At 29.5% G+C, this 21033-nt stretch overlaps 1 protein-coding gene across 2 annotated transcripts in view; it reads right to left on the bottom strand.

Annotated features, from left to right (window-relative positions):
• Positions 1 to 18768, bottom strand: part of LOC107449776 (Golgi-associated PDZ and coiled-coil motif-containing protein) — a 35877-nt gene extending 17109 nt beyond the window's left edge. The window contains exons 1-2 of one of the 2 annotated variants that reach the window (XM_016065420.4): positions 18374 to 18768; positions 1940 to 2104 (exon numbers count right to left, since the gene is read on the bottom strand). In XM_016065420.4, coding sequence (XP_015920906.1) covers positions 1940 to 2104; positions 18374 to 18589 — 381 coding nt within the window. In that variant the 5' untranslated portion in view covers positions 18590 to 18768. Of the gene's footprint in view, positions 1 to 1939; positions 2105 to 5481; positions 5645 to 18373 lie in introns of those variants that run through there. The other variant, XM_071183936.1, reaches the window with a different exon arrangement.
• Between the last annotated feature and the right edge of the window lie 2265 nt (positions 18769 to 21033).

Raw genomic sequence — 21033 nt, 5'->3', positions numbered from 1 at the left:
CTTGTTTTCATTACAACATGATACTGCATTCTCTGTGCATTATTACCCCCAGTTAAAATACTGTGGCTTCAGAAGCATTATAGCTAAAAGCATTTTTAACAAAATATTATTATATTAATTATCCCAATTTATTGTTAATGCCCTTAAAATTTTTGTATACGTCACCACCTACTTATGGAACTAACCATAGTTTGTCTATGGTAAGAACTTCCTCAGCGACGAAGTCTGAGGCCGTCAACTACTATGGAAACAAGAATAGCGCATTTAAGGGAGGCTATAGTTTGTCTAAAATAAGAACTCCCCTAGCCAGTCGTCTGGCCCCTTGCCGGTGACTATGGTAGCAAAGTATAACTACTTCAAGTAGAGGTCGGCGAAAAAAAGGGAATCTTTTTCTTCGGTCTATCGTGTTAGTACTAGAGCGAAGAGAAACTACCCTCCCTGAAATGCGCTATTCTTGTTTCCATAGCAGCAGACAGCCTCAGGCTTTGTGGCAGAGGGAGTTCTTACCGTAGACAAACTATAGCTTCTTTTCATTCTACGGCTAACACAATATACCGAAGAAAAAAATTCCCTTTCTCTTGCCAACCCTAGCCTAAATCTGTCCTAAATAGTGACCCCACACCCCTACTTGAAATAATTATACCTCGATACCATAGTCACCGCCACGGGTCCAGAAGAATGGCTAGACGAGTTCGGACTTTGGATAAACTATAAATATATTTTTGATAAACAGGATTCAAACTAAGAACATGCCAGTGCCTCTAACTCTATTGAATAAAGGTATGCCAACTTCAGAGGCAGCGAGATTTTTTTAAATCCAATAAATAGAAACCCCAATTGTTTAGATATATTCCAAGAATCCACTCAGTGTTAAATATTATTCATTATTATTATTTACTAAACATGAACTTCAGGATGGTAAATATCTAGATAAATTTCTAGAACCAAGAATGGACACAAGATTTCTAAGCTCTAGAACAAAGAATAAGGCAAAATCATGGCGACGTCGATGAACGTTACAGAGTTCTGTCAGAAAGATGTTTCTTTTGAAAAGTTAAAAATTTTAGTTTTCTTTTCTACAGAAATTTGCACGCAATATTTAAATAATGCATTTAGATAATCACTTTTTGGCGCTCTCAATTTACGACGATAGTATCATAAATCGATGTAATGTTTCGATTGTATTTTCGGCAGTTACTGATATTGATTTTCAAGTGGTTTTTAAATATTCCGATATATTTCAAACAATATGGAAAATTCGAATAGTGCATTTGAGTATTTACTTTTTAAGGCAATGATTCTATCGATTTTTTGGCTGTTATTGCTATTGATTTGTCCATAGTTTTTAAATCCTATATTTTTTATACGATATCATTAATTACAACAACCTATTTTTGAGGAGTCACGTGATTCCGCCATCGATCCTTTTTTTTTCTGCAATTACTACTACGGATTTCATGATTTCTAATTATTTATTTTTACTGTGATGATTATTTAGTGCGTTTATATTATAATTAGTGCGTTTCCCCCCCCCCCCCCCAACAAAACAAAATGCGAGATGATCACCCATAACATTACAATAAAAAATTATGACACTTTTAATTAAAAAAAATATATATATATTTATCTTTGTAAAGATAGCGCTTTTGTTATTTTAAATTAGTAACATATACATTTGTTTTTATTAAAGTATCTTGCAGAAAGACATTAGTGACAGAGAATTTTGTCGCAGATAGCCCGAAAGAATTCTGCCACAGGGTTTCTATTTTTTTTTCCTGGATCCATTTGGGTTTAAAAAGGTAGATTTTGCGTGATGACGACAGTATAAGCAAAGGTATTCAAGAAAGAATTTGTTTGATACATAAATCAATCCGAATTTCACCAACAAAAAAGTAAGTCCTCCCAAAGTAAAGAAATTTTTTATAAAATAAGAGATTACCAATTTTTGCATTATAGCTTCAGAATCTTCTGCATGTCCCGTCTGGGCTGTGACTTGTAGCTGTGCGGAGTGTAGCTGAAGTAATAAATGCTGCAATTCTTTTTGGAGTGATAATTTTGAAGCTTCAGCTTCGCATAACTCTCTCCGTATTCTGGATAATTCTTTCTAAAAACATTTAAAAACTCTATTAATTAGTAGTAAAGAAAAATAAGTTGTACCTAAAAACTGTTGATACTTAAGAGAACCCTATAAAAACTATTGATATTTCAGAGAACCCTATACTATAGGAAAATTAAGTTGTACCTAAAAAGTGTTGGTAATTATAAGAGGACCCTATATGATAAGAAAATTAAGTTGTACCTAAAAAGTGTTGATAATTAACAGGACCCTATATGATAGGAAAATTAAGTTGTACCTAAAAAGTGTTGATAATTATAAGAGGACCCTATATGATAGGAAAATTAAGTTGTACCTAAAAAGTGCTGATAATTATAAGAGGACCCTATATGATAGGAAAATTAAGTTGTACCTAAAAACTGTTGATATTTAAGAGGACCCTATATGATAGGAAAATTAAGTTGTACCTAAAAACTGTTGATATTTAAGAGGACCCTATATGATAGGAAAATTAAGTTGTACCTAAAAACTGTTGATATTTAAGAGGACCCTATATGATAGGAAAATTAAGTTGTACCTAAAAACTGTTGATATTTAAGAGGACCCTATATGATAGGAAAATTAAGTTGTACCTAAAAACTGTTGATATTTAAGAGGACCCTATATGATAGGAAAATTAAGTTGTACCTAAAAACTGTTGATATTTAAGAGGACCCTATATGATAGGAAAATTAAGTTGTACCTAAAAACTGTTGATATTTAAGAGGACCCTATATGATAGGAAAATTAAGTTGTACCTAAAAACTGTTGATATTTAAGAGGACCCTATATGATAGGAAAATTAAGTTGTACCTAAAAACTGTTGATATTTAAGAGGACCCTATATGATAGGAAAATTAAGTTGTACCTAAAAACTGTTGATATTTAAGAGGACCCTATATGATAGGAAAATTAAGTTGTACCTAAAAACTGTTGATATTTAAGAGGACCCTATATGATAGGAAAATTAAGTTGTACCTAAAAACTGTTGATATTTAAGAGGACCCTATATGATAGGAAAATTAAGTTGTACCTAAAAACTGTTGATATTTAAGAGGACCCTATATGATAGGAAAATTAAGTTGTACCTAAAAACTGTTGATATTTAAGAGGACCCTATATGATAGGAAAATTAAGTTGTACCTAAAAACTGTTGATATTTAAGAGGATGCTATACCTAAAGATGCTGTTTTGTGTTATCAAAGGCAAATTAACGACAAATGGTTATAAAATTTTTAATTAATAATATCAGGGTGCGTATCAAGGTTTTTCAACAGAAAATAAGCACCTTTACCAAAAATAAGCAAACAAAACTAAGCAATTAGCAAAAAATAAGTACTTTTTAAGCACTCAAAAAATATTTTTAAATTCTTTCCAAAAAAATCTGCAACTCAAGTCTTCACTGCAAAGTTAACTGTTATCACAGTGTAACATTCTTAACTGTAAATATACATATAGTAATATACAATAGTAAATATACAATAGTATATTACATATACTAAATTTTACTTTATTAAATTTCAATAACTATACTCATAAGTCTTAATTATACAAGAAAATAAAAGGAGATACGAAAGAAAAAAAAACACAGATCAGGTCCCAGATGAATCACCAGATATGTCAACCGAATGAAAATACATCGTAGCAAAATGTAATTGAAAACATACAGAATTCAATAGCAGAGAGCATAAATTATATGCGGAACATTGTGATAAAGATCTGTTCGATGACCAATCGAAATCACAAGGAAAAAAAATATATTTTCTCATGTCAGTAACACTAATTTTTGTTTTCTGAGCATGCATTTATATTTTAGTACGGATTTATATTTTGTTATTAAAAAAGTTTGCAAAATTAAAAAGTTACAAAATCTTAGTGAATTTAATAGTGATAGTTTAATAATGATTTAAATTAATAGCATTGGCTTGCTAGCAGAGCCTGCATAACTCCATGTTTATGTACTTCACATTTTAGTATAGCACTTGCGTCAATAATTTACCTGAATAAATATGTTTTATTTGTCATTTTAGTAAAATACCAGTCAAGGTGTGATTGAAAACATTAAAACTTGTTTAATTGTAAGAGGAAAGGTTTCGAAATGCGACTTTTATTAGGCAATCAAACTGGTTTCGGTTGGTTTTCATTCCACAATTTTTAGTAGTGGTTCGGTATATTTCGATAGAATTTTTGTTTTCTTTTTTTTTCCTCTATGATTACATTTCTTGCTTCCTACACATTGGTTTTTGATGCCTAATGTCTTATATAAATGTGACTTCAATTTTGTCAAAGATTCTAAAAAATATATATTACGCGTGCAGTTATTATAGAACACTCTGTTTAACACGCGTCAGAAACGGCGCCATTATTGTTGGTGGAAAAAAATTGTGGAAAAATGTTTGCGCACATATCTCTAAACTATTTCATGTAATCTGCACGTGGCAAAATTAACAATGGGATAGAACTGAAATTTTTAATTAAAACCTGAGGGCAAGTGATGCGCTTGGCTCAATCCGATTTCAAAACCTATAAGAAAAGGAAAAAAATTGCTTTAAAATTAAGAAATATATAAGAATAAGATTTTTTCTTTCTTTTTTTAACTTTTTCTTCTAAATTTCAGTTTAAAGAATTTTTTTTTTACATTTTATTCGTAGTAAAAGTTAATCAGTTTCAACTTCACACGTAGTTTTTTCCTTTAATTCAACAGTACGAGTACGAGCATTCATCCTAGGCAATTTTAGCCCCGTGAGCTTCTATTGTTTACTAATAAAAATAATTAATATTAAGCAATTTTGAGATTGTCCGGAATAATTGTGTGGCGAAGAACATTTTCATAGTTTACAAGAACAAAGCCATTTTCATTTATATATTCCATTGAGCCATTATACAGATATATATATATATAGCTCAATAAAGACAAAATGAAAAGTGAGAAAAACGAAGAAAATTAATAAGCTTTATTAACTGCGCATAAACTGCAAGTATATAGAACTCATCAAACAAGTTAAATAATTGAGAAAATATGGAAAATAATAAAGAATAATGACAAGAGAAGAAAAATTATTAAAATAAAATTATTTTTTAAAATACATTTTAAAGAAATTTTATCTAAAAAAAATATTATTACAAATCCGGAAAACAAAATAAAGAAAATAAAATCGTATGAGCTTTTGAAGAGATTATATTTTTACTTTATTTCGTTTTCCGGATTTTAAAAAATTTTTTTTAGGTAGATTTTTTAATATTTTAAAAAATAATTTTATTTTATTTTAATAATTTTTCCTTTCTTGTCATCATTCCTTATTATTATACTTTATTATTATCATTATTCTTTATCATTATACTTTGAAAAGGTAAGAATTTTTAACCCAAGTATCACAAAAACATACCCAAAAAGAAGTCATGATTCAACAACATACGTTCAAGACGAAATTTCATTGCTGTTTAAAAAAACACAGAAAGACAGGGGGGGAGGGGAAATCGCATCTACATTAATAGTTGCAACCCAAAAGAATAATTTGTAGTACCTTTTCTCTAATCTGTTGTCACAGCGGGCGGTCTACATTTTAAAAGCGAACATGATATCGAGTTACTTTAGTCAGGGAGGGAGCATTTTTTTTTTTTTCAAGTGCGATTGACGCGACATGTCAAACAACAAGCCTTGACACATACCAGATCCCACAAACACGTGACCAGCGGAATGTCTCTGCATCCTTTTCTTCTCCGAAACACAAGAATTTTTTTTTTTCTCCAGACACTTCACATATGAGAACACTAAAGCATCTCGTTTTTAATCCTTAAAAAATGATGCATTTCTTAACCCAAAAGCAGTGTTTCTTCTTCATGATGGGTGTTTCGTTCTATCGAATGGATTTCGCCATCGGTACGAGTCTAATGAAAAGAATACGCGAGAGACAAAACGAAAACAACCCTTTGAACAGGGACACAGAAAACTGGATGCACGTTCCCCTAAGCATTCAAGACGTCCTCATATCGATAGATGATAAGCTCAGAGGTTTGGATACTTTTAGTCACACTTTGAAATTAGCCAGGCTAGATTTCTCCCTCGATCAGCTGGTCAGGAGAATGGAAAACGTCGAATCTAAATTGGGAAGACTCGAGACCAAATTCGATCTTCGAATGGAAAAAGTGGAGGAGATCGTGGTCAGCAAGGACATAAAGGAAGAATTTTCCAACGAGCACCTTTCCCGCAAGCTGGAAACTTTGAACGACAAGATAAACAACAAGGCGGCTTATCTCGATGCCAAACTGGACATAAAGTTGGAAAGAATAATGAGTAAATTGGAACTTCTTGAACGAGACTTGCATAACTCGGTGGATGATGTTCTCGAACGTTTAGTGAAGGGCGAAGAAAAGTGCAGGTTCGCAGAGATCGAAATAACGAAACAAGAAAAGAAACTCGAAATAATCGTCGCCGATATGCACGAGATCAAGGCGTTCGTGAAAGGCGATCTGGCAAACACGGTCGCTCAGAACTTTGCCTCCCTAAGTTCAGAAGTTAACAGCGTTAAAACTTTCATGCAAGTCAAAGAGAACACGAGTGAAAAAGCTTGGACAGACATTCAGACGAGCATGTCAGGTACGAGGGAGCGTCTTCTCCTGCTGCTGCAGGACAGTAGCAATAAAATCGACAATCTCTCAGCCACTTTCAATCAAGGCGATAGAAGCAGAAGTGCTCCAGTTTTAGATTTGTGCGGCACAAGCGAACAGATTGAAAATCTCACGTCAAAGTTAGAGAAGGCACTCACCATAGGCGAAACCAAATTCAAAGAACTGGATGCAGACGTCGAACAGTATACGAAGAAAGTGATTAATGGAATACAGGAGCTGTGGAAGACATCAGACGAATTGAAAGTAGACTTGTCACAAACACTGGAGCAGGGAAGTAAAACTAGAGAAATGGTGCGCAGAGAATTTCAGCGATTGCACGAACAGATTGAACCCAAGCTGGAACCTAAACTGTCCGACATCGATAAAAGGGTGGTGGAGCTGAGTGCCACTGTGGATAACAGCTTCGCCACACTCCTAGTGGCGCAGAACACTTTCATAGATTCCTGCAAGCGAATCCAGCAAGAAGAGTTGCACGTCTACGACATTCTTCAACAGATTGTGTACGAGATGAGGAACCGATCCGTGTCGGACATCCACAGAATCAGTTCCGAGTTCCAACAGCAGAGTTTTCAAATAAACAAATCGATATCTCACGTCTTGGCGGCTGTTTGGATGACAGGAAACATGACGACGAGCATTCTGAATGATCTGGTCAAGAAGGGTGAGGAGAGCATCAATTGGAACAAATTGTGCGTTGTGGGAGACGTGGTGAAAAATTATTCAACGCAAGTGCAAGAAGATTCAATGTACGAATCTGTTAATGATTCCAACCTTAATTTAAATGAATACGAAGATTACCAACTATCCAGGTAAATTTAGGTAAATAAGAAGCTTCATCTTAGTTACTTTATCAGGTCTAGTTTTACTGCAATAAGTAAAAAAATAAAATAAAATATTATAAGCAAACCAAGCCCAAAGTAAATATTTAGCCTAATATATATACATAAACAATTTACTCTAGATTAGTCTCACAGACCTCGCTAAATGCGTAAACACCTATACAGGGTGCGTAGTCAGATTTTTCAACAAAAATAAGCACCTTTCAAGTACTTTTTAAGCACTCAAAAACATTTTTAAACACTTTCCAAAAAAAATCACAATTAGGATCTGTAAGGTAATAAAAATATTTTTTTTATTGTTAAAGTTATTCATAAACATAAAATCAATAAAATTCAAAACCATTTTCAAAAATCTTACGTAATTATAATAAAATAACTAGTTTCTGATAAATATTGCTGAGAAAATTGTGAAAGAAAGCATTTTTTGTAATTTATGACGACAAACGACACGGCAAAATAAATAAATAAATATCTTTTTAAAAGATAGAAAATTAAGCACTTTTTACAAACCCCGAATTAAAAAAGGTACTATTAAGGGCCTTTAAAAAACGTAAATAAAAAATAAGTACCTTTAAGCACTTTTTAAAAACGCTACGCACCTTACTATAATGAAAGAGAATAAGTAACTTCCATCGATTGTTCCCGCAAATCCTATGCATGTTTATTATTTTATAAATCTAGGGATAAGTATATTTTTTGGGCTCTCTTATAGAATGTATTTAAACTATAAATAAAAATTATGTTATTATTTATTTCATGCAATTAAAATTTACCTGTCTTTCATTCTCTCCCCTGTTCCCACTGATGAAGCAATAAATTTATTGATTCGTATATTTCACTTTAAAAATATTTATAATTATAATATTTAAAATATTTATAATTATAATATTTAAAATATTTATAATTGTAAATAATTATAATATTTAAAATATTTACAATTGTAGATAATTATAGTATTTAAAATATTAATAATAAATTCATTTTAGAATTAAGTTCAGAAAAGCAATCTTATACAACATTTTTGTAAAAGAAAAAAAAATGACGCAGCATTATTTTGAAGTTTATCCCTAGTATGTTGCATAATTCCATAGAATTTTGTCATGTGACTAAAATCAAAGAATATCCACTGATGAAGCAATAAATTTATTGATTTATGTATTTCATTTTAAAAATATTTAGAATTATAATATTTAAAATATTTATAATTCATTTTACAATAAAATTCAGAAAATCAATCTTATACTACATTTTTGTAAAAAAAAAAAAAAAAAAAAAAAAAAAAAAAAAAAAATGCCACAGCATTATTTTGAAGTTTATCCCTAGTATGTTGCATTATCTGATCTCCCTCTCCCCTTCACAATCATATATCAACTCTGTTAAAACACCGTTGATAAAAATCATTTAATAATTTAGAACTAGTAACATATTGCATAATATTTCCATCGCCTATGGAATCCATTAGATTAGGTCACATTTTCCCCCCAATGCCTTTCATTTATGCAGTGTTTGTTGATTTAAATCAACAGATTTTTAGGTTTTAAATCATTGACTGACATTAAATGACTTTTTTTTAAAAAAAGGAATAAATAATTATTTGATTCGAATTGGCAATGAAATTTAATATGAAGTTACTTAATTTTTTTTATTGGTTTTCATGGTTTTGAAATTATTTGTAAATATTAAGTCCCTGGACAAATTAGACTCACTATAAGATTCTATGTAAAATCTTAATTACCAGGTGATACTATACAGCTTTATTGTTTTTATTAAGAACAAAGCAAAGCAAGTTTTTTTTCTACATATATTAATACAACTGCAAAAAGTATGAATATAAATTGTATTAAGGGGATAAAAAAAAATTATTGTAATGAATGTAATGTAATGTTTTTCAAAATATTTAAATTTTTTTAATTTTTGGTCACGAATAAGATTTACAACAAATGTTACTTGAAATGAATTTAACAAACGATTTTTTTTTTAATAAGGGATTTTTTTTTTATGAACATTTAATGAAAATTTAAATTTTATTATCTTTAATGAATGTAAACACATACTTTCGGAATTTAAAGTATTTTTTCTAAACGTTGTTCGATGCCAAATTTTTATTTTATGAATGTAAATTAAAATTTTATTATATTTATGTAAAATTAAAATTGTATTATATTTATTGAATGTAAACACATACTTTTGGAATCATTTAAAGTATTTATTCTAAACGTTATTCGTGGCCAAATTTTTATAGCATCAAAATTATATTTAAATATCTGTAGAGCAAGGCACTTTTTTTAAATTAAATGTAATAAAAAGCATACTTTAATTAATATTTTCATCATTCTTTTAATATTTTCATTTGAAACTTGGTACATGAGTTGTATTGTATATGCATAGTATAGCTGACACACCAAAAAGAAGTCTCTAGCATTCAAATAAATAAATAAATAAAAAAGAAACATCAATTAAAAGGAAAGTATCATGATTTGTTCAAAGGATAAATTCAAATTGCCTTTTTAATGGTGCATAGCAGCCAACATGGATTGGAAAAAATAACGTAAATTTCATGAAATAACGTAAATTTTGTGAAATAACGTAAATTTCATGAGAATTGATCATAATAATAATGTACTAAATATTTTACACATAGGAAATTTCAGGGATTTTTATAGTTCTCGAAATAGAAAAACTGCAATTTTTCAGGTTATGACTGACATCAAACATACCTGAAATGTTATTTATTATGTTTACCCATAATTTCAAATATTAAAATCGGCATTGAATTCACCAAGCAAGCAGTAATCTGTACAAAAATTCAATTTCGATAGGGTTTTCTTTAGGAAACTTACAAAATTTTCGGGAATTTTCTAAAATGTACAAAAACCAGGAGAATTTTAATTAAACCGGTAAACCAGAAGAAACTGGCAAAATCCAGTAGAGTTGGCAGCTATGATAGTGTTTTTTTTTAACAAAAGGTAAGTTATTGAATGTAGAAAGCGTAGCAAATTGCAGTTGAGGTAAGGTAGAAGGCAACATAAATTATGTCATCGCAATAGATCTGAGATAAATTTTGTGTTTTTTCTTCTTTTAATTTTCACCTGTTTTTCGGTAGATATTTAATGATGATAGATTTTGTTATCAATAAATTTGAATCATTTGCATAGATATATGAGTATAAAACAATTTCTAATGCAGTATTATTATTTGTTACGATTTATTCTTAATAATATTTATAAAATTAAACAAACTATAAACTAAAATTCTAAAGGCTTTAAAAAAAATATTTTTTTTTACTTAAATCAAATTAATCGGCTTAATCGAAATTTTATTTATTTTTAAATTAAAAAATAATCGCGAATCGTAATCGTAAGATTTTTTCAAGTCAGAATATATTTGTCTAAAATTGTTCTCAAAATTGAATTTCACTTAACTACTTATTTTAAGTTTTATAATAACATTTTCATTCCCTCGCTAATAATGAGGAAATGATTCTTGAGTATTAAAAGTACCACACAGATAATATTTTTTCTTCCCAATTTAATGTATTTTTTTCTTTAGTTTTACAATTCGAACGAAAATCAAGTATTAATTTCGTTATTTTGTTTCAGTGGTTAAATTTTGCACGCGGAACGTATGGCACATTTTGAATTTATTTTTTGATTTGTTTAAAGTATAGGTGCACAAACTACGGCCCGCTAACTCTCGATGTGCGGCCCGCGGAAAGAACTCAAACAAAATGAAAAAAAAAAAGTTAAATCAATTTTATTTTATTTTTATTTTTTTGAAAACTAAAAAATACTTGGAAATTTGAAATTGCACATTTAAGTTTTTAATGTACCCAATTTTTTATTTTTCGATGATTAACGCTAAGGATTTACGCATAGTTTTGAAAATCCCAATGTTTTTAATACGACATTATTATGATACACGAATTTCGAACGTTTATCACGTTTGATGGTCTTCGTGTGTGCTGATTTCGTAAATCCAATGAAATTTTGGTAGCTATTGCTACCCATTTACACGTAGTTTCTGAAATCGCGATTTTCTTTAAATATGTTTTAACATCTCGAAAGTTATTGAACGCTTTATTTGAGCTAACTGCATTGCAAACCTAAATTTTTTTTGACCATTTTTTTTTTTTGGTACTTATTGCTACGCATTTCCGCGTGGTTTTTAAACATTCCGATATTTTTAGCACGATATTATTATGAATCGCTCATTTAGATAACCATTTTTCAACGTGATTTATCGATGCCGATATTATCGCAAATCAATTTACTTATCAATCGTTATTTTGGTAATTATTGCTACACATTTCTACAAGGTTTTTAAAGTTTCGATATTTCTTATACTCTATTGCGACAATTTTGAATCCTGCAGGATTCAAAATTGTCGCAATAGGTTCATTGTAGACCTCTAGGTTCATTGTAGGTTTTACAATAGAGTTCCTCCGCCCACTCCATCAATCATTCAGGTAGGGGAGAAACTTTTAGGCGAGACCTATAAGACAGCGTTTTTGACGCGCTTTATTTATGCCGATTTCATTGTAAATATAAAGGGATTTTAATAGTTTTTTTCGATAGTTAATATTACGCTTTCCCCCGCGATTTGAAAAATCCATCGTAATTCGTAAAGCAAATTTATTATACAAAATGCAGAAAAAATTTGTCAACAAAATATTAACAAAGATATTATATTTTATCACCGATGTTGAAGAGCTGACCCAATTTTTGAGTTTACGACTACTAATAACAAGGTTAACCCCGTCCCGTCCCCGTAAGGGGGCACTCCGAAAGTTCGAAGTGAGCGTAACAGTTCAATTACATGAGCAAACATATTCAAAATTTCAAATTAGAGTTTTAACATATAAGTAGAATATTAAATATGAAATAAAGAAATCAGTGCTACTTAGAAATAAACTAAATGCAAACAAACATTACAAAAAAAATAAACAGTAACAATCAGAAGAGATATTGATGTCGCATCTTCAGTAGGGTGCAAAGTTAATAAAAGGAAACAATTTCACATAGAAAATATAGGGTGTTCGTAACTCAGAATAATTACAGCTAGCACAACAGTACTAAAGGCATCAAATTCCAGGAATATTTTTTTTAAACAAAAAAGACAGATATATATATAAACTCTAGGAACACAAGGGATTAAAATTTTCAAAATGAGGAATCACTTAGGGGTAGAGATTGACAAAAGCATGAAACTAAAGCACAAAAAACATTTTAAGAGAAAAGTCAAGTAAAAATCAAACCATAACAGGTAAATCAATAAGCCGTGATTTAAAGTGTATCTTTCCTAACAATAGGCAGCAAAAGGCCATCAGGATTCAGGGGCCTTGTTACTAAACACAATCTTCTTATTTCCTCAATTCCCTTTTTTATTTTAGGGTTTGACCAATGCTGCTTTATAAACTCATGGGTGGTTTTTGAATGAAAAAATTTCTCTCTAATGTGCTTAAAATTTGCACACTGGATTAATATATGTTCCCAATCCTCAGCAAGCTGACAGGTACTGCACAGCTGAGCTCCCCCCCAAAAACCTGACCTGATGATGACCATGACAGCCGTGTTTACGACTACTAATGTTCAACTACGTAGCCTTATAACTTTGAACCCAATCCAGAAGACAAGAGAACTCCTGGATCAAGTATTGGGAGAAATTTGCCTTCGTGGAGGACTTTTTGATGGAACTAACCAGCATTTGCGTTACAAGGAGAGGAAGACCACGAGAACCTAAAATTTCTTCTTATTATGTAACATGTTCCGTCTTCCTAAATTTAAATACAGTAAGTTTAAATATTTATATTAATTTGTTTCATTTGAATTTCTTTAAAAGCTATAACAGTTATATTAATTTCTTTAAAATACCAAGACAAATTGCCTCTAGCTTATACACTTTAACTAAAAATCAAGAATTTTTTTTTTTAAAGTTATATCAAATAGGCACATAGAAAAGAGCACCGTATAGAAAACTTAAAAGTTTTTTTAAAGGGGCGTTGAAAAAACTTCGTCTTGCAAAATGGACGATGGGACAAAAAAGGTTTAGAAACTATGATTTATGTGTTTTCTTCTGATGTGATTTTCAAATTAATGCCATTACAAGTTTATTAATAAATCTTAACTTAAATATAACAATGTTTCTTAAATTTATTTTTAGTGAGCTTTTTCTGAAAACCTCTCAAATATCATTTCAGTATTTATATTGTATATCCTAACATCCCTAAATTCTTTTACTAAAAAAGATTGGTTTATTGATAAACTTATATTCCCTCCGAACTTCAGTTTGTTTGAAAGTTATTGCAATTTAAAGTATTTTTATTGGTTATATTTTCACACTTTTTTTTCCTTACATTTTGTTTGTTGCCCAAAAATAAATTAACTTCGTAATTATGTAAAAAAATGTAAAGAATATTATGAAATAAAAAACTTAACTTTTGTTAATTCGTTCGAGAACTGTTAAAACTCGTAATAAAAAATACTATGTGAACCACTTAGCAAGTCAAGAAACCGGAATTACAGAGGCGCTGAAAGAATCATTCTCATTTATTAACTTATAAGAGATTTTTTTTTTTTTTTTGCATTCTCATTTCAATTTGGTCAAAAGTTATTACCACTTTATGTGCTTTTTTTGGAATTTCTTTTACTTTTATTTGCATTAGATAATTCCTATTTATACATTCTTTTTTTCTCTCTCGTAATCTTTATTTTACATGCTCGCACTTGACTTCATGTCAAAAGTTACAAAAAAAATTAAAAAAAAATTTTTTTCATTTTAATAAAACACTAAAAGTGACTGAGATTTGATACTGTTAAATAAAAAGTTCATATTTTAATCAAAATTTAAAATATAAACGGCTCAAAAGCAGGGGTTTGGGACATCCTAAACTGGTTTTGGACATGACACGTGGGTTTTACTGTCCTAAACTGTATAAAAGTGTTCAAAACATTTAACATTGGTAAAAATTCTATGTGTGTTCTATTCTTCTAAATTTCTAAAAATCCTAATTCTTCATATATTAATAAATATTTGATATTTTTTATACAATTTTGCTTTAACTTATTAAAAGAAAATACTATAATATAATAAGAAAAGATTTATAACTTTTGAAACACCACAATTCATTGAACAACGAAAGTAAATATCTTATCCCTTAGATATGAATAAATATGTTTTTAATACTGATAAATTACGTTTTTGCATAAGGATAAATAAATGCAATATTAAAAAATAATAATAAACTTTTTTGATAAAACAAAAACTGGTTTTCTTCTTGTTCAAAAATTAACCTTTTGTTTGTCAGAATATATTTTTAAATAGTGACATAATTTAAATAAGAGGATTTTGGACAGTTTAAGACAAAGAAGTTTTGGACAGGAAGGTTTAAACCCTGGCTTTAACCATGGATTAATTCAATCTGTCCTAAACCTCGCAAACTCTGCTCAAAAGAAATTAAAACTATATATTTCTAATTTTAACAGTTATATGATAGAAAGTTACAATTATAAATTTTAATAAGTAAAATTAAATATTAACAAAATGTGCTAAAAGAGTAACAAGTTTTTTAAAAACAAGAGATAAAACAAAAGATTTAAGAAGAAACAAAACTATTATGATTGAGTACAGGAGTTGGAAAGTGTAGCGATAGTGTAATAAGCCTCCTAGTAGTTAAAAAAAAGTTGCTGTTTTATTGGAATTTCCTTAAAAACTATAGTTATATTGATTTCTTGAAAATTGTTTACAAATTACACCAAGTTTGAGGGATACTTATATGGAAATATTGAAGAACAACCATAACTCGTTTACTTGAGGCTGTTTTTCGAAGGCTCTGCAGTCACACGAACTGGTGCTTTCTTGAGAATAGTATGCTAATTTCATAGCTGAAGTGAGTTTGCAACAGTTACTCATGATTGTTAGGTAAAATTTAGCCAGCGCCCTCTATATTTTCTTCTGAAAATGGCACAAAACATTAAAATGGTGAAAAGACACAGTTTTGAGAAAATGAAAAACATCTGAAGTCCAATTTTTTTTTAATATTTACATTTTTATTTCAATGCCATATTATCTGGGTCCAGAAAAATTTGCAAAAAATGGGATTCAGGCAATAATTTTGATAATTTTCTTCCATATATGGGATGTGGATATATGGCACCAAATTGGTGATTTTAAAAAAATTTAATAACTTTTAAAATATTTTAGTTATTTGTCCCTTCTAAAGCCAAGATAATTCTTTACAGCAAGATTATATCTATAGTTTAAAATCATTGCATTGCTTCAAATGTAAGGCACTGAAACTGTGGCTTTTTTATTTTCCTTGAAGAAAGAGGTTCAAAAAACTTTGTTAAATGTATTAAACACCATTTAACTTTGCTAGCATACCTAATATAATCCATATGCTGAAAGTAGACATAACTATAAGAAAAACTTGACAATAAAAAAATTTAACTTACACACTATCTACCAATAAGTATTTGGACACCTAGACAAATGACTATATCTGCAGTCCTGAGATGCGTCACGCCTTCCGCCAGTATACATTTATGGTAAGCTCAACGATGATGCCTACTGCACTATTTTGGATGACAGTATACTTCCTACGTTGTGACAGTTTCACAGGGTGGACCCCTATTAATTCCAGGACTATAATGCCAGCTGTCATGTTGCGAGGGTCACCAAGGCTTGGTATGGTGCCAATGGGGTTAATCGAATGAACTGGCCTGCCCAGTGTCCAGACCTGAACCCTATCAAGAACCTCTGGGATGAGTTGGATTGCCGAATTAAGGAGTGTACCCCGTCCAAAATCGGTGCAAGAACTTTTATGCCTTCTCCAAACCAAGTGGAAGAAAATACCACTAGCCGTCACACAAGGACTTGTGGAAAGTATGCCCCGGAGGGTTCACGCTGTAATTGTCTCTCGTGGAGGATGTACCAACTATTGAATATAAAGTTACCAACTATTGGCATAAAGTTTGTTTTTCTTTTCAATCACACGGGTCCGAATACTTATTGGTAGATAGTGTGGAATATTTTTCTTTGTTTATATTCCAAGCTTTTAAACAGTAATACTTTTAATGTCCAAAATACAGAAATATCTACACATAGGTGCGTAACCAAAATTTCTCCTATTAAAAAATAAGCATCTTTTAAGTATTTTTGAAGCACCTTAAAAAAATCACATTTCTAAAAAAATCATAGAATATGCACACAAAGTTAAATATTCTCTAAAATGTTTTTTTTTTTAACTTCTCACAAAATGCAGTAAAGTTACATGCGTGGTTAAAAGAATCCTTTTAACTGAATCCAGCTCAGTTAACAAGAATGGGGACCCATGAGTAATTCATCTGCTGTATAAAATTATTGTGACTTTTGTAACATACAGACAACAATGGTAAGCTGAAATGAATATTGGTTGAATGAACAGTAGTAAAAATGTAGAACAGAACAGTAAGAAAATTGTGCTTTTTGTGTAATGAATCACAGAAAATTGGGCCCTTTTTACAAAACTCCAATGGAAAAAGCACCTTAAAGTGCTTTAAAAAAGAAAATTAAAAATAAGCACCTTTTTAAAATGCTCTGTATCCTGTATACAAAAAGATTAAATTGTTAAGAATTATTTGACTTCCTTCACTAACTTGCTAATTACCAATTTACACAAAAATTCCACTTAATGCAGATTAAGTAATCATTAATTATATTTAATTTATTTTACCCATTGTTGTGTTGAAATACAAATTTACCAAACAAAACAAGTAGGAAAGAAACTAACTAAAAAGTGACAAAAAGAAAATACAATTAATGTAGTTAAAATACTATCATTTTAGGATGATTTCCATATTCAAAATAATCACTAGGCTTAAATATCAACTCGGTCAAATAATTATTCTGAAATTGAGTTTAAAATACGACTTTTCTTCTTGGGAGCTACTAAACGTATTTTTCAAGAACTTTGAATTGTGCAACATAATTAAATTTTCTAATGATGCAAAAAAAATTTATGCTTTACAATTCAAATTTTTTAAAACTATTATTACAATATTAAATAACAGTAAATAATTGGGAAGATTTATGTAACATGAACTGTCGCAAAATAATTTCCAAGTCTTCACAATTTCCTGGCAGCAGCACGCAAGAAACTTAAAACATCACAGAAATTGGCCAAACTCGAAAGGTATAGCTCATAGCCATTCCTGAGCAAACATCTACAAGTTTTTTTGAAAAACATTTACTAGTTTAAAATCCATTTTGCACCTTGGCGATTGAAGTTGGCGTGACAGATCACGATATGAAAATAGTAGTCCCAAATAATTATTAAAAATAATTTTTACAAAGTATTTTCTTTGATTAAATAAATTTTATCATTGTGGGCAAAAATTTTGCAATTTGTTTAGAGTTCTCGAGATAGGATGAAATACGTAAAAAGTAAAATTAACATTAGTGGTTAAAACTTGGATTGTTCATCTGGCCCAAGCTATTGGGACCATATTTCGCAGTAGCAGCTATATATAAAGATATGTTTATTTCCAGACAATACGTCTTTGTCTGATTTCATAACTTAAAATACCATCTACATTTATTAAATAGTATTATTGAAGCCAGCTTTCGCACCATCAAGTGCTGGAATGTGAAGATCCGATCATCAAATCAAAAATTATTCAGAGAGGTATTTTTTTTATTTTTTGTGCATTGTGAGTAAAATTATGTGTAAGGAAAGGAACAAAGAGAATGCATATTAGCAAAATGATTTTTAACAGAAAAAAATGAAAGAAAATAATCATCCATACAATGTTTAAGGTTGAAACATTCGACCTACCTCAATTTTAATGCTGTTTTCAAATACAACTTGGCATTTATGAGTTAATTGCGCGAAAGCTGTACTAAGAGCAGTTAGTTTTTGTCGAGCTGCATAAACTATATCCCCTTGATCTTCGTCAACCTCGCCAATCAGCATATCTAAATCAACAAATGATTTATCAAACTCTGATTCGAGTAAATCTAACCACTGAATACCAGTCGCTCCTATAGCCATAGTGGTAAGGTATATTTTAATCCCTTTTTCTGTGTAGAATTCTATACTTCAGCGTAAAAAAAAATACATTTACAGAACTTTAATAGAGCATCCGAAGAAATATTTACAAATGCAGAAAGTTCAACTTCAGCAGACAACAAACAATTAGTCTCGATTTCTTTTACGATTACAATTAATTCGATCATTATATAAGTAGGGAAATCAGCTTACAGCTTAGGTTTCTTAAAAAAAAGGTACTAAAGAGGTATTCTCTTTGCGCACAAAGTAATCGCGGATGCGAATTTAAAGAATGAAAAGTTTACCTTATAGTTTTAAAAAAGGGACTAAAGAGCTATTCTCATTCCTTACAAGGAAATGGATGGGTGGTCTAATGTAAACAATAACAAGCGTCCTTAAACCGGAAGAAATTTAGAAAATTTCCGGTGTATCCAATTNAATTATTAATTGAAATTTTTCTCTGAGGCACGTTATTTTTAAATAACATAACGGTGCCTTAGGAAAAAAAATTTTTTTAAAATAAATTAACTGAATTTACAGAAATAAATTATTTTCATTTATAATTATTTTGTTTGTATAATTGTACTATACATTTATGAATTATTTTACAAATTACATTAGTCTGTCAAATTGTATAATTAGCTCCAAAAGTATTAATTTATATTTTTCTTGTTATGTAATATAAATCAATGTATATACAAGTCGTTTTTACTTCTGTTAAATCTTCCTTGTTGTTATGTGTATATTTGCAACAATAAAATATACTAAAAAACCTTTTCGTCCTCATCTGCTCTCATACCTTAGTCAAGCTAACAGCCTGACCAAACAGTAATAAGATTGCTTTATATGTCAAACGTGAGTGTCATATTCATTCGCACATCTGAAAAAAAGAATTCTTTATCGAACATTAAAAACCACTTCCTTTATTAAACCTAAAAAAAACTTCATTCCTTAATAAACCTCAAAAAGCACTCCTTTTCTAAGACATTAAGAAACCGCAATATTTACCTAACTTTAAAAAATACTCCGTCAAATCTTCGAAACTACTCTCAAACCTTAGTAAACCTAACCTTCTAAAAATAAATAACTATTTGTGAAAATTTTACAAAATATTTAATGTAAATACCAAACACCCCATAATCAAGATTTAAAACAAAAAAACATTTAAGGTACAAAATTTTAAAAAAAAAGAAACGCTGAAATATAAGTTAAAAAACGTATAATTGATTATGAAAAGCAATGTTAGTGTAAATACATTTGGTAAAAATTGGTCATTTCTATAATGCAAAGGGGAAAAGAATCTTTGCTGATAAGGGCGCTTAATTTTCTCATGTTTGATTATAAAAACATGTTAAATTTATATTTTCTATAAAAAAAAAAAATATATATATATATATATGAAAACATTTCTGAAAAAAGCTCTACTCTAGATTGAGCAGGTCATGCTAATTGCATATTTAATAAGATATAAAAGAACTGCATTTTAATTACAAAAAAAGGGCAAATTGAAAAATGTCTTTAGCCAGAAAATTATTTTAAATATATTCAATGGAAAATTAAAATTTTAAAGTTTCATATCACTCTTATTCACGTATAGTCTAGTTTGAAACTTAATAATTCACATGCATATTCCCTTCAATATTTCTTAATTAAAAATCCTCATTATCAATAAAATTAGATTGAAAAAATCGCCTCCGAAAGAAAATATTTATTAATTCTATTGTATAAAAATATTTTATGCTTAAATTATATTTTTTTCATTCTATAATTTTTTTAATCAGTTTGCTTAAATTATTGATTTATTTAAAAAAAAAATCATAATTGATTTAAGTCAATACATTTTTAATGAAATAATGAAAGGGATGATATGGTAATTTCAATGCAAGTGCCTTTTATTATTTCATAGTAAAAGAAATCACTCATTAATAAACATTCTTTAAAATAATGTATTTATTAATTTTATTATATTTAAGTATTTTAAACTTAAATAATTTCTTTTACTAAGTTTGTTTAAATTAAATGTTATGAAAATTATGTTTAAGTGACTGTTTTTTTAAAGAAAAATCACAGCTCATTTGAATGAGTGGTTTCTTAAATTATATTAAAAAAAAAAAAAAAAGCATTGTACGGGGACTCATGCCNATAAAAAAAAAAAAAAAAAAAAAAAAAATCAAATGATTTAAATCACATCACGATTATATTCGAAATGCATTATATTCTAGAAGTATTTTATAATCCTGAATGCAGTTTCTCAAATTTAATCTCGGCTTAACATTTCTTGGACAAGTAGAAGTTTATCGCCAAGATAATGCTTAAATTTTCACGAATTGCATCCCTCACATACATGTGAATGAGACGAGAAAGCTACCAAGAAGTGCAACTAACGAGAAGCACAATCCGCATACTGTTAGAATTGAGGGGTGGGGGTACAATTGAGGTAATTACTG

Source organism: Parasteatoda tepidariorum, chromosome 1 (assembly GCF_043381705.1).
Source record: "Parasteatoda tepidariorum isolate YZ-2023 chromosome 1, CAS_Ptep_4.0, whole genome shotgun sequence".
Classification (NCBI taxonomy): Eukaryota; Metazoa; Arthropoda; class Arachnida; order Araneae; family Theridiidae; genus Parasteatoda; species Parasteatoda tepidariorum.
The sequence above is the reverse complement of the archived record's forward strand: the minus strand, read 5'-3'. Positions and strand labels throughout refer to the sequence as shown.